The 15941-nt window shown below is 39.5% G+C and overlaps 1 protein-coding gene across 1 annotated transcript in view; it reads right to left on the minus strand.

Annotated features, from left to right (window-relative positions):
- The window catches only part of LOC132780793 (amino acid transporter heavy chain SLC3A2-like), a 25427-nt gene extending 10664 nt beyond the window's left edge, over window positions 1–14763 (minus strand). The window contains exons 1-2 of the mRNA XM_067461105.1: window positions 14507–14763; window positions 1242–1607 (exon numbers count right to left, since the gene is read on the minus strand). Of these exons, the coding sequence (XP_067317206.1) occupies window positions 1242–1572 (331 nt within the window). The 5' untranslated portion in view covers window positions 1573–1607; window positions 14507–14763. The remainder of the gene's footprint in view (window positions 1–1241; window positions 1608–14506) is intronic.
- Window positions 14764–15941: the final 1178 nt, after the last annotated feature.

Raw genomic sequence — 15941 nt, forward strand, 5'->3', positions numbered from 1 at the left:
CCCCCTTCCTTTCCTTTCTCTTCCTTTCTTGCTCTTCCTTATTTCCATCCTTCCTTCCCTTCCCTTCAACCTTCCTTCCTTCCTTCCTTCCTTCCTTCCTTCCTTCCTTTCCTTTCCTTTCCTTTCTTTTCCTTTCCTTTCTTTTCCTTTCCTTTCCTTGCCACACACCATTCCCTCTTTGTTTTCTCTTCTGACCTTCCTTCCCTCATTTTTCTTCCTTCTTCCCTTTCTTGTTTCCTCCTGCCTTCCTTTCTGTCCCTTCTTTTTTCCCCTCCCTCCTTCCCTTCTTCCTTCCCCTCAGTGAAGGAAAAATAGACTCCACCTAAACTTCCTGACAGCAAGAGCCTCTCATCAGTGGAATCTCCTCCTCTGGTGGTTTTAAAGCTGAGGCTGGGTGGCCATCTGTATTGAAGGCTTTGATTGGCAGAAGAAGAGGGTTGTACTGAATGGCATTTGGGACAACTTCGGCCCTCCAGGTGTTTTGGACTCCAACTCCCACCATTCCTAACAGCCGGTAGGCTGTTAGGAATGGTGGGAGTTGGAGTCCAAAACACCTGGAGAGCCGAAGTTGGCCCAAATGACGTTCAGTCCAACCCCCTTCTTCTGCCGGCTGTTAGGAATGGTGGGAGTTGGAGTCCAAAACACCTGGAGGGCCGAAGTTGGCCCAAATGACCAGTCCAACCCCCTTCTTCTGCCGGCTGTTAGGAATGGTGGGAGTTGGAGTCCAAAACACCTGGAGGGCTGAAGTTGGCCCAAATGACGTTCAGTCCAACCCCCTTCTTCTGCTGGCTGTTAGGAATGGTGGGAGTTGGAGTCCAAAACACCTGGAGGGCCGAAGTTGGCCCAAAAGACGTTCAGTCCAACCCCCTTCTTCTGCTGGCTGTTAGGAATGGTGGGAGTTGGAGTCCAAAACACCTGGAGGGCCGAAGTTGGCCCAAATGACGTTCGGTCCAACCCCCTTCTTCTGCCGGCTGTTAGGAATGGTGGGAGTTGGAGTCCAAAACACCTGGAGGGCCGAAGTTGGCCCAAATGACGTTCAGTCCAACCCCCTTCTTCTGCCGGCTGTTAGGAAAGGTGGGAGTTGGAGTCCAAAACACCTGGAGGGCCGAAGTTGGCCCAAATGACGTTCAGTCCAACCCCCTTCTTCTGCTGGCTGTTAGGAATGGTGGGAGTTGGAGTCCAAAACACCTGGAGGGCCGAAGTTGGCCCGTGCTTGTGTTACATAGTGTAATTCCTCTTACCTCCCAGGTCTCCCTGGCCATCGCCGTCGGAGTCCGGGAAGGCGGCCTTGGGCAGGTGATAGAAGGAGGCCCTCTGCCACCAAGCCAGAGCTGGCTTTGGCCGTGGCATGGTCACCAGCAGCAGGATTGCCATGAGGAGCATGCCGCCAAAGAGCGCCCCCAGGAGGCCAAAGAGGGCCTTGCGGAGCCCAGCCCACGGGCCAGAACCAGCCTGCAGCACCACTTCCTCCTGGCTCAGGTAGATCTTGGCCGGCGGAGCCGCTTGGGCCAGCAAGGGCAGGCGCTCCCCCGGCTCCTGGGAGGTGAGGGCCACTTCTTGGGCTTTGCCCATCCTTCCGAGATGACAAGCGAGGCCCAAAATTCACCCTGGAAAGGAAGAAGCAATAGCCAGCACCCATCCGCATTGGAGAATGAATGCAGTTTAGCATCACTTTCTAACTGTCCTGGCTCCATGCTACGGGGATTTGTTGTTTGGCGAGGCATCATCCCCTATTATCTTCTATATAAATAAAAATGTAATATTCGTTTGTGGGATTAACATAACTCAAAAACCACTGGACGAATTGACACCAAATTTGGACACAAGACACCTCTCGGGCCAACGAGTGACCACCACTCATCAAAACACTGAAAAACACAGCAGAAGAGACTTAAAAAGCCAAAAGAAATTACATTACCATGTTCATGCTTATCTTCTTACCTAATTGGATTTACCTATTCCTTTAAAGTGCTTTTTACTTAGATGCTTTTTACTTATCTATATAAATAAAAAGGTAATGTTCGTATGTGGGATTAAAATAACTCAAAAACCACTGGACGAATTGGCACCAAATTTGGACACAAGGCACCTCTCAGGCCAACGAGTGACCACCACTCATCAAAACACTGAAAAACACAGCAGAAGAGACTTAAAAAGGCAAAAACAAAAAAAATACGGTACATTACAACGCATATGCAAAACCACACATACACACATATATATACAAACACACATATACACACACATATATGCATATACAAACACAAAACACATACACAGAAAAGGGGAAGGAAGGAGAGAAGGAGGGAAAGAAGGAAAGAAAGAAGGGTAGAGAAGGAAGGAGAGAAGGAGGAAAAGAAAGAGTGAAAGAAGAAGGGAAGGAAGGAAGGAAAGAAAGGAAGGTAGAGAAGGAAGGAGAGAAGGAGTGAAAGAAGGAAAGAAAGAAGGGTAGAGAAGGAAGGAGAGAAGGAGGAAAAGAAAGAGTGAAAGAAGAAGGGAAGGAAGGAAAGAAAGGAAGGTAGAGAAGGAAGGAGAGAAGGAGTGAAAGGGAAGGAAGGAAAGAAGGGTAGAGAAGGAAGGAGAGAAGGAGGGAGAGAAAGAGTGAAAGAAAAAGGGAAAGAAGGAGGGAAGGAGAGAAAGAAGGAAAGAAAGGGTAGAGAAGGAAGGAAGGAGAGAGGGAGAGAGGGAGGGAGAAAAGGAGGGAAAGAAAGAGGGAAGGAGAGAAGGAAAGAAAGGTAGAGAAGGAAGAAGGAAATAAAAAAAGTGAAAGAGGGAAGGAAGAAGGAAGGAATGAAAAAAAGAGGGAAGGAAGGAGACAAGGAAGGATGGAACCAAAGAGCAAAAGAAGTGAGAAAAGAAACAGAAGGAAGGAAGAAGGGAAAGAAAAAGAGGGAAGGAAGGAAAGAGGGAGGGAAGGAAGGAGAGAAAGAAGTGAAAGAGGGAGGGAAGGTTGGCCACAGCAACGCAGGGTGGGTACAGCTAGTCTATATAAATAAAAATGTAATGTTCGTTTGTGGGATTAACAGAACTCAAAAACCACTGGGGGAATTGACACCAAATTTGGACACAACACACCTAACAACCCAATGTATGTCCTTCACTCAAAAATTTGATTTTGTCATTTGGGAGTTGTAGTTGCTGGGATTTATAGTTCACCTACAACCAAAGAGCATTCTGAACCCCACCAACAATGGAATTGAACCAATCTTGATACACAGTTCTCCCATGACCAACAGAAAATACTGTAAGGGTTTTGTGGGCATTGGCCTTGAGTTTGGGAGTTGTAGTTCACCTACATCCAGAGAGCACTGTGGACTCAAACAATGAGGGATCTGGACCAAACTCTACATGAATACTCAATATGCCGAAATGTGAACCCTGGTGGAGTTTGGAGAAAATAGACCTTGACATTTGGGAGTTGTACTTACTGGGATTTATAGTTCACCTACAATCAAAGAGCATTCTGAACCCTGTCTAGGATGGAACTGAACCAAACTTGGCACACAGGACTCCCACAACCAACAGAAAATACTGGAAGGGTTTGGTGGGCATTGACCTTGAGTTTGGGAGTTGTGGTTCACCTACATCCAGAGAGCACTGTGGACACAAACAATGATGGGTTGGGACCAAACATGGCACTAATACTCATATGCCCAAATACAAACAGTGGTGGAGTTTGGGGAAAATAGACCTTGACATTTGGGAGTTGAAGTTGCTGGAATTTATAGTTCACCTGCAATCAATCAAGAACTCACAACCTCTGAGGATGCCTGCTATAGATGTGGGCAAAATGTCAGGAGAGAATGCCACTGAAACATGGCCAGACAGCCCAGAAAACCTCCAGCAACCTATTGTTGTTATACTATTTTTTCCAAAGTGTGTATAGGGCCTCCAGGGGATGATAGGATATGTGGTCCAGAGAATATATTCTAAGACACACAGACAGATATATGTATTACAAACTTTTTTATTCTGTTTTGAGAATGAAGGCACTATTGTTGGCTATAGCAGCCCTGGTCTGGATCTCCTGAGGGATGGTGTGCACAGGATGATGGGATCAGCAGTCCAGGGAATATATTGTGATGCAGTTTTCCCCAAAGTCTTGGCAGGGCTTCCAGGGAATGATGGGATCTACAGTCAAGAGAAAATATTTCAATACAATGGGAGGAAGGGCTTCCAGGGGGTGATAGGACTTGTAGTCCACATATATATAATACATTCCAGGCTGCATTTCACAGGGGATGATGGGAGCTGGAGTCCAAATAATACATTCCAGGCTGGGTTTTGCAGAGAATGATGCGAGCTGGAGTCGAATAATACATTCCAGGCTGGGTTTTGGAGAGGATTATGGAAGCTGGAGTCCAAATATACATTCCAGGCTGGGTTTCGCAGGAGATGATGGGAGTTGGAGTCCAAATAATATATTGCAGGCTGGTTATTGCAGAGGATGTGAACTGGAATCCAAATTACACATTCCAGGCTGTGTTTTGGAGAGGATGATGGGAGCTAGAGTCCAGATAATACACTCCAGGTTGGGTTTCACAGAGAATAATGGGAGCTGAAGTCCAGATAATATATTCCAGGCTGGATTTTGCAAAGGATGATGGCAGCTGGAGTCCGAATAATACATTCCAGGCTGTGTTTTGCAGAGGATGATGGGAGCTGGAGTCCAGATAATATATTCCAGGTTGGGTTTCAGAGGGGATGATGGGATGCTGGAGTCCGAATAATACATTCCAGGCTGGGTTTCACAGGGGATGATGGGAGCTGAAGTCCAGATAATACATTCCAGGCTAGGTTTTGCAGGGGACAATGGGAGCTGGAGTCCAAATACATGTATCTAGATCTTTTCCCAAAGTTTCTTCTTCTTTGGGAGGAGGAGGAAGTCTGCTGCAGGGAATAATGGGAACTGGAGTCCAGATAATACATTCCAGGCGGGGTTTCACAGCGGATGATGGGAGCTGGAGTCAGAATAATACATCCCACACTGGGTTTTGCAGAGGACAATGGGAGCTGGAGTCTGAATAACACATCCCATCCTGGGTTTCACAGAGAATTATGGGAGCTGGAGTCCGAATAATACATTCCAGGCGGGGTTTCACAGGGGATGATGGGAGCTGGAGTCCAGTTAATACATTGCAGGCTGGGTTTCGCAGGAGATGATTGGAGCTGGAGTTCAAATAATACATTCCAGGTTGAGTTTCACAGGGGATGATGGGAGCTGGAGTCCAAATACATGTATGTAGATCTTTTCCCAAAGTTTCTTCTTCTTTTGGAGGAAGAGGAAGGCTACTGCAGGGGATGATGGGAGCTGTAGTCTAAATAATATATTCCAGGTTGGGTTTCACAGGGGATGATGGGATGCTGGAGTCCAGTTAATACATTGCAGGCTGGGTTTCGCAGGAGATGATTGGAGCTGGAGTCCAAATAATACATTCCAGGTTGAGTTTCACAGGGGATGATGGGAGCTGGAGTCCAAATACATGTATCTAGATCTTTTCCCAAAGTTTCTTCTTTTTTGGGAGGAAGGAGAAGGCTGCTGGAGGGGATGATGGGAGCTGCAGTCCAGAGAATACATTCCAGGCGGGGTTTCAGAGGGGATGATAGGAGCTGGAGTCCAGAAATACATTCCAGGCCGAGTTTCACAGGAGATGATGGGAGCTAGAATCCAAATAATACATTCCAGGCTGGCAAGTTTGGTTCAGGGCAAGTTTGGTTCAGGGAATGAAGGGAGCTGGAGTCCAAATACATGTATATAGATATTATCCCAAAGTTTCTTCTTCTTTGGGAGGAAGAGGAAGGCTACTACAGGGGATGATGGGTGTTGAAGTCCAAACAATACATTCCAGGTGGGGTTTCTCGGGGGATTATGGGAGTTGGAGTCCAAAGAATACATTCCAGACGGGGTTTCAAGGGGATGATGGGAGCTGGAGTCCAAATACATGTATATATATCTTTTCCCAAAGTTTCTTCTTGTTTGGGAGGAGGTGGAAGTCTGCTGCAAGGGATGATGGGAATAATGGGAACTGGAGTCCAAATTATACATTCAAGGAGAGGTTTCACAGGGGATGATGGGAGCTGGAGTCCAAATACAGAGTTTCTTCTTCTTTGGGAGGAGGGGGAAGTCTGCTGCAAGGGATGATGGGAGCTGGAGTCTGAATAATACATTCCAGGCTGGGTTTCACAGGGGATGATGGGAGCTGGAGTCCAGATACAGAGTTGTTTCTACTTCTTTGGGAGGAGGAAGTCTGCTGCAAGTGATGATGGGAATAATGGGAACTGGAGTCCAAATTACACATTCAAGGAGGGGTTTCACAGGGGATGATGGGAGCTGGAGTCCAAATACAGAGTTTCTTCTTCTTTGGGAGGAGGAGGAAGTCTGCTGCAAGGGATGATGGGAGCTGGAGTCTGAATAATACATTCCAGGTTGGGTTTCAGAGGGGATGATGGGTTCTGGAGTCCAAATACAGAGTTTCTTCTTCTTCTTCTTTGGGAGGAGGGGAGGATGGGACTTGGAGTGGGGGCGTGCCTTCCTACTGTGTGCGGGGGGGCAGTGTGTGGCGGAGGGCGGCGAGGGGGGCGAGGATCTCCCTGGGGGGCGGGGCCTCCCCCTTCTCCCTGCGGAGGAGGTGCCGGAGGAGATCCCGGTAGGCGTCCTCCCTCTGCCGGGCGAGGCGGCGCTGGGCCTGGCGCTGGCTCTCGAGGGCGGGGCGGAGGGTCTCCTCGAAGGCGCGGTGCGCGCGCCCGGCCGCCTCCACGAACTGCCTGGTCTGGAGCCATGCGCGCCGCCGCTGCGCCTCGAACTGCCAGCGCGCGCCCAGCTCGGCCAGCCCGCGCCGCCCGGCCCCGCCCTCCTCCTCGCCCGCCCGCCAATGGCCGCGCGCATGGTAATGAGGGGGGCGTTCCCCCCAGCCCAGCTGAGGCAGCGCCAGGCGGCGGGGGGGCGGCAGCGGAGGGGGGGAGGGCGGGGCCCGCAAAAGGGGGGGCAGAGGGGGCGGGGCCGAGGGGGAGGGGCCTCCGAAGGGACGCCGCCGAAGGAGAAGGAGGTCCATGCCGCGCCCGGGCCAGCAGGGGGAGACAAGCCACGCCCACAGGGGGAGGAGCCGAGGCAGGGAGGGAGGGAGGAGCCTCTGTGACGTCACAACGCTCCTGCTGGTCACGCTGGCTCAAGACTCATAATATAATATAATAAATAATATAATATAATATAAATAATATAATATAATATAATATAATATAATATAATATAATATAATATAATATAATATAAATAATATAATAAATAATATAAAATAAAATAATATAAATAAAATAATATAATATAATAAATAATATAATATAATATAATATAAATAATATAATATAATATAAATAATATAATATAATATAATATAAATAATATAATAAATAAATAATATAATATAATATAAATAATATAATATAATAAATAATATAATATAATATAATATAAATAATATAATATAATAAATAATATAATATAATATAAATAATATAATATAATAAATAATATAAAAACCAATTGAATTAGCAAATAAATAAATGATAAAAATATCAAATTATTAATAATATAAAATAATTATGTAATAAATAATATAATATAAAAAACCAATTAAATTAGTAAATATAATATAATATAATATAATAAATAATATAAAAGACCAATTGAATTAGTAAATAAATAAATAATATAAAATAAATGATATAAAATAATAATAATATAATATAATAAATAATATAAAAGACCAATTGAATTAGTAAATAAATAAATAAATAAATGATATAAAATAATAATAATATAATATAATAAATAATATAAAAGACCAATTGAATTAGTAAATAAATAAATAAATAAATAAATAAAATGATATAAAATAATAATAATATAATATAATAAATAATATAAAAGACCAATTGAATTAGTAAATAAATAAATAAATAAATGATATAAAATAATAATAATATAATATAATATAATAAATAATATAAAAGACCAATTGAATTAGTAAATAAATAAATAAATAAATAAAATGATATAAAATAATAATGATATAATATAATAAATAATATAAAAGACCAATTGAATTAGTAAATAAATAAATAAATAAATGATATAAAATAATAATAATATAATATAATAAATAATATAAAAGACCAATTGAATTAGTAAATAAATAAATAAATAAATTGATATAAAATAATAATAATATAATATAATAAATAATATAAAAGACCAATTGAATTAGTAAATAAATAAATAAATAAATGATATAAAATAATAATAATATAATATAATATAATAAATAATATAAAAGACCAATTGAATTAGTAAATAAATAAATAATATAAAATAAAATAAGTAATATAAAATATTATAAAATACAATATAGAACAAATAATATAAATAATAAATAAAATGAGTAAATGAATAATATAAAAGACCAATTAAATTAGTAAAAAAAATTAATAATAATATAAAATAAATGATGTAAAATAAGTAAATAAATGAAATAATATAAAAGACCAGTTGAATTAGTAAATAAAAAAATAGTATAAAACAAATGACGTAAAATAAGTAAATAATTAAAGTAATATAAAAGACCAAATAAATAAATAATATAAAATAAATGACATAAAATAAGTAAATAATTAAAGTAATATAAAAGACCAATTAAATTAGCAAATAAATAAATAATATAAAATAAATGACATAAAATAAGTAAATAATTAAAATAATATAAAAGACCAATTAAATTAGCAAATAAATAAATAAATAATATAAATTAAACGATATAAAATAATAAATTAAATGAAATATGTATATAAATAAATAATTTTTTTTAAAAATTAAGTCTAATTAAATTAGGAAATAAATAAATCATATAAAATAATAAATCATACAAAATAAGTAATATAAAATAATATAAAATACAAAACAGATAATATAAATAATAAATATAATAAATAAATAAAATAATGCAAAATAATAAATAATATTAAATAAGTAAATAAATAAATAAAATAATATAAAAGTCCAATTAAATTAGTAAATAAAAAAATAAATCATACAAAATAAGTAATATAAAATATTATAAAATACAATATAAAACAAATAATATAAATAATAAATAAAATAAGTAAATAAATAAAATAATGTAAAATATTAAATGATACAAAATAAGTAAAAAAGTAAATAAATAAAATAATATAAAAGACCAATTAAAATTAGGAAATAAATATAAAATATAAATAATATAAAATAATATAGAATAATATAAAATACAGTATAAAATAAATAATATAAATAATAAAATAAATAAATAAATAAAATAATATAAATTAATACTTGAAATAAAATAAGTAAACTAACAAATAAATAAAATAATATGAAATTCTAATTAAATTAGTAAATAAAATATAAAATAAGTAATATAAAATAATATAAAATAAAATAAATAATATTACCTAAATTAGTAAATAATAAATAAATAATATAATAAATAAAATAAAATGAGTAAATAAATAAAATAATATAAAATACTAATTAAATTAGTAAATAAATAAATAATAAATAAATAATAAAAATAAATAATATAAAACATAATATAAAACATAATATAAAATAATAAAATAAATAAAAATAAATAATATAAAATGCTAATTAAATGTAATGGTAATAAATTCATATACAGTAACACTATGTATCACCATTTGAAAAATAGCAATAATAATATATATTATAATATTACAGAATATACAATATTGATTTTATTATAACAATTATATTATTATACTAATTAAATGGAAATTCAACATATTATATATAATATGATACTAATAAAAGAAATTGATAATAAATATAATTGGTAAAATAATAATACAATAAATGTAAAATATATAATACTAATTAAATATAGTAATAATAAATACCACCTGACTCATGCCACACTATGTAACCACGTTTAGAAAACAACAATACAATAACTATAATATGACGCTAAGAAAAGAAAATGATGCTAAAATGTGATAAAACATTAATACAATAAATATATAATGCAAATTAAATATAGTAATAATAAATACCAGCTGACTCATGCAACACTATGTAACCACATTTGAAAAAAATACAATAAAGATAATATATAACATGACACTAATAAAAGAAAATAATAATAACTATAATGTGATAAAATAATAATTCAATAAATATATAATATATAATGCTAATTAAATATCATAATTTGTAATAAAATAATAATACAATAAAATAAATAATGCTAATTAAATATAATAATAAATGTAATATAATAATTTCATAGACTCATATAACACTATAACCAAATTTGAAAAAAATACTATGAAAAATACTAATAGTAATAGTAATAATAATACAATAAATATGATATGACACTAATAAAAGAAAATAATAAATATAATGTAATAAAATAATGCAATAAATATGTATTTAATACTATGTAACATTTGAAAAATAGTAGTAATAATAATACAATAAATATAATATATTATATGACACTAATGAAATAAAATGATAATAAATATAGCATGCCAAAGTATTGCCTGGAGGACGTAACCATGGTAAGGTTAGAGCGGTGCCAAACTGGATTAATTCTGCAGTGTAGATACAAATGGCCTCTCATTTCCTCTAATGCAGTGTTTCTCAACCTGGGGGTCGGGACCCCTGGGGGGTTCGCAAAGGTGTGTCAGAGGAGTCGCCAAAGACAATCAGAAAACACAGTATTTTCTATTGGTCATGGGAATTTTGTGTGGGAACTTTGGCCCAATTCTATCATTGGTGGGGTTCAGAACGCTCCTTGATTGTAGGTGAACTATAAATCCCAGCAAGTACAACTCCCAAATGCCAAGGTCTATTTTACTCAAACCCATTGGTTTTCACATTTGGGCATATTGAGTATTTGTGTCAAGTTTGGTCCAGATCCATCATTGTTTGAGCCCACAGTGCTCTCTGGATGTAGGTGAACTACAACTCCCAAACTCAAGGTCAATGCCCACCAAACCCTTCCAGTATTTTCTGTTGGTCATGGGAGTTGTGTGTGCCAACGTTGGTTCAATTCCATTGTTAGTGGGGTTCAGAATGCTCTTTGTTTGCAGGTTAACTATAAATCCCAGCAAGTACAACTCCCAAATGACAAAATCAATCCCCCAGGCAACCCTCCAGTATTCAAATTTGGGCATACCAGGTATTTGTGCCCAATTTGCTCCAGTGAATGAAAGTACATCCTGCAGATCATTATTTACATGGCGATTCATAATGTTAGGGTTATAGTTGGGGGTCACCACAACATGAGGAACTGTATTAAGGGGTCGCGGCATTAGGAAGGTTGAGAACCACTGCTCTAATGGCTCAGATTGCAACCCTGCGTCTTTGAAAATCTCAAAAAGCGTAGGCCTTTCTTGTCGCAATCTCTCCTACGTTTTTGCATAAAGGCAAGAGAAGATATGGCCCAAAGTTTGCCTCTTCGCCTGTCGTCTTGCATGGATGGCATTTCCCCAGAATGCAATAAAAGGAGTCAAAGGAACGCAGGAATTCTTCCAAGGCCCTTGAGGGTTACCTTTGCACTCCGACTGGTTCCATCTGCTTATCTATCTAGGCTCAAACATCCATATAATTGCTGGCTTTGCTGATAACAATTTTTACACTGGTGGGCTTGTGTGTGTGTGTATTTATGTATATGAATATATTTGTATATGTATATATGGTTTAATGTAATGCAAGTCTTTTTCAGGAGTGGTCTGACCACAGCCTGTTTTAGCCCAGATAGATGGAAACATTCCTTGCTCCAACGATACATTAAACCATATATACATTTGGCAACCCCTTTGATAGCCCCTCGCGACCCCCTCCCCCCGGGGATCCCGACCCCCAAGTTGAGAAACACTGGTCTATAGCAGTGGTTCTCAACCTTCCTAATGCCGCGACCCCTTAGTACAGGTCCTCATGTTGTGGTGACCCCCAACCATAACATTATTTTCGTTGCTACTTCATAACTGTCATTTTGCTACTGTTCTGAATTGTAACATAAATATCTGATATGCAGGATGTATTTTCAGTCACTGGACCAAATTTGGCACAAATACCCAAAACTCCCAAATTTGAATACTGGTGAGGTTGGGGGTGATTGATTTTGTCATTTGGTAATGCTGGAGTTGCTGGGATTTATAGTTCACCTAAAATCAAAGAGCCTTCTGAACACCAATGATGGAATTGAATCAAACTTGGCACACAGAATTCCCATGACCAAGAGAAAATACTGGGAAGGTCTGGTGGATATTGATCTTGAGTTTTTGGGAGTTGTAGTTCACCTACATCCAGAGAACACTGTGGACTCAAGCAATGATGGATCTGGATCAAACTTGGCACAAATACTCAATATGCCCAAATGGGAACACTGGTAGAGTTTGGAGAAAATAGACCTTGCCATTTGGGAGTTGTAATTGTTGGGATTTATAGTTCACCTGCAATAAAATAGCATTCTGAACCCCACCGATAGAATTGGACCAAACTTTCCACACAGAACCCCCATGACCAACAGAAAATACTATGTTTTCTGATGGTCTTTGGCGACCCTTCTGACACCCCCTCGCGACCCCCATGGGGGTCCCGACCCCCAGGTTGAGAAACACTGGTCTATAGGGTAGGTGTGCCTTTAGTATAGCAACAACTTTCACAATGTATTGTCGAAGGCTTTCATGGCTGGAATCACTAGGTTCTTGTGGGTTTTTTCGGGCTATATGGCCATGTTCTAGAGGCATTTTCTCCTGTCGTTTCGCCTGCATCTATGGCAAGCATCCTCAGAGGTAGTGAGGTCTGTTGGAATTAGGACAATGGGTTTATATATCTGTGGAATGACCAGGGAGGGACAAAGAACCCTTGTCTGTTGGAGAGAGGTGTGAATGTTTCAACTGACCACCTTCATTAGCATTGAAAGGCCTAGCTGAGCCTGGGGAGATCTTTTGTTGAGAGTGTTAAGATGTGCCTGGTTGTTTCCTCTCTGTTGTTTTGCTGTTGTAATTTTAGAGTTTTTTAAATACTGGTAGCCATAATTTGTTCATTTTCATGGTCTCCTCCATTCTGTTGAAATTGTCCACCTGCTTGTGGATTTCAATGGCTTCTTTGTGTAGTCTGACATTGTGGTTGTTGGAGTGGTCCAGCATTTCCGTGTGCTCAAATAATAATATGCTGTGTCCAGGTTGGTTCCTCAGATACTCTGAACTAAGTCTGACACCACTAAGGCTCAATGCTGTGGAATTGTGGAAGTTAGGTTCTTGTGGAAGTTAGGTTCTTGTGGGTTTTTTCGGGCTATATGGCCATGTTCTAGAGGCATTTTCTCCTGATGTTTTGCCTGCATCTATGGCAAGCATCCTCAGAGGTAGTGAGGTCTGTTGGAAATAGGACAATGGGTTTATATATCTGTGGAATTACTGGGGTGGGGCACAGAGCTCTCTGCTGAAGTTAGATGTGAATGTTTCAACTGACCACCTTCATTAGCATTGAAAGGCCTGGCTGAGCCTGGGGGAATCTTTTGTTGAGAGGTGTTAAGATGTGTCTGGTTGTTTCCTCTCTGCTGTTTTGGTGTTGTCATTTTCATGGTGTCCTCCTTTCTGCTGAGGAGGAGACATCTTAACACCTCTCAACAAAGGATTCCCCCAGGCTCAGCCAGGCCTTTCAATGCTAATGAAGGTGATCAGTTAAAACATTCACACCTAGCTCCAGCAGAAAAAAAGCAGAGCACCCGAGGAACCAACCTGGACACAGCGTATTATTATTTGAGAACACAGAAATGCTGGACCACTCCAACAACCACCATGTCAGACTACACAGAGAAGCCATTGAAATCCACAAGAAGCGTGTGGACAATTTCAAAAGAAAGGAGGAAACCATGAAAATGAACACAATCTGGCTACCAGTATTAAAAAGCTCTAAAATTACAACAGCAAAACAGCAGAGAGGAAACAACCAGGCACATCTTAACACCTCTCAACAAAAGATTTTCCCAGGCTCAGCCAGGCCTTCAAATGCTAATGAAGGTGGTCAGTTGAAACATTCACACCTAGCTCCAGCAGGGAAGAGCTCTTTGCCCCACCCCAGTCATTCCACAGATATATAAACCCATTTTCCTACTTCCAACAGACCTCACTACCTCTGAGGATGCTTGCCATAGATGCAGGCGAAATGTCAGGAGAAAATGCCTCTAGAACATGGCCATATAGCCCGAAAAAACCCACAAGAACCTAACTTCCACAATTCCGCAGCATTGAGCCTTAATGTTGTCAGACTTAGTTAATTCTATAGTGTAGATGCACCTTAGCTTCAAACCACCTATTTCTAATATTTAATTGGGATTGCACTGATCTCCTTTGCAGGGCTGCAAAAATAAAAAAATCCCAGACTTCTGTTGCAAAGGAGCCAGAAAATATTGCAACTGCAAACTTCTATTTGGGTTCTTACCTGGGCTTCCGATCAGTCCAGAGGCTGGAGTCTGTCAATGGGAGAAAGACCAGCTGTCCCAGACTTGTGACAATATTGAGTCAGCAAAGCAAGCAAAGGAGGCAGCAGAGACCTCCTCCCCAAAAAATACCTTCTTCCCATTTAACTCTTTCCAACTCTCAACAACATCCACAAACCTGAATATAAGTTGGCGGTGCATCCACACTGCAGAAGGAAAGTGCTTTGAAACTGCTCTGGGATGCTGAGAGTTGTCAGAGAAGTCGAAAGGCCTTGCAAAACTACAATTCGCTGGACCCCGTAGCAGTGAACCATGGCAGCACTACGGACCTGGAGCAAGAATAGCCGGAGCATGTGAGAGGAACTTCTGTCCATGCACAAGAAATAAAATTATTATTATTATTATTATTATTATTATTATTATTATTATTGTTATATTATTATTATTATTATTATTATTTGAAACACAACAAACAAGTAGACAAGATCACTCTGCTGGCTGTTGTATTGGATCACACAATTATTATTATTATTATTATTATTATTATTATTATTATTAGAAACACAACAAGATGAGTCCACAACAGACAAACTACAACTCCCAGGATCCCGTAGCATGGAGCCACCACCAAACTACAACGCCCAGGATCCCGTAGCATGGAGCCACCACCAAACTACAACTCCCAGGATCCCGTAGCAGGGAACCACTACCAAACTACAACTCCCAGGATCCCGTAGCATGGAGCCACCACCAAACTACAACTCCCAGGATCCCGTAGAATGGAGCCACCACCAAACTACAACTCCCAGGATCCTGTAGCATGGAGCCACCAAACGACACCTCCCAGGATCCCGTTGCATGGAGCCACCACCAAACTACAACTCCCAGGATCCCGTAGCATGGAGCCACCACCAAACTACAACTCCCAGGATGCCGTAGCATGGAGCCGCCACCAAACTACAACTCCCAGGATCCCGTAGCATGGAGCCACCACCAAACTACAACTCCCAGGATCCCGTAGCATGGAGGCACCAAACTACAACTCCAAGGATCCCGTAGCATGGAGCCACCAAACTACAACTCCCAGGATCCCGTAGCATGGAGCCACCACCAAACTACAACTCCCAGGATCCCGTTGCATGGAGCCACCACCAAACTACAACTCCCAAGATCGCGTAGCATGGAGGCACTAACCTACAACTCCCAGGATCCCGTTGCATGGAGCCACCACCAAACTACAACTCCCAGGATCCTGTAGCATGGAGCCACCAAACTCCAACTCCCAGGATCCCGTAGCATGGAGCTACCACCAAACTACAACTCCCAAGATCGCGTAGCATGGAGCCACCAAACTACAACTCCCAGGATTCCGTAGCATGGAGCCACCACCAAAGTACAATTCCCAGGATCCTGTAGCATGGAGCCACCAGCAAACTA

Source organism: Anolis sagrei, chromosome X, assembly GCF_037176765.1.
Source record: "Anolis sagrei isolate rAnoSag1 chromosome X, rAnoSag1.mat, whole genome shotgun sequence".
Lineage (NCBI taxonomy): Eukaryota > Metazoa > Chordata > Lepidosauria > Squamata > Dactyloidae > Anolis > Anolis sagrei.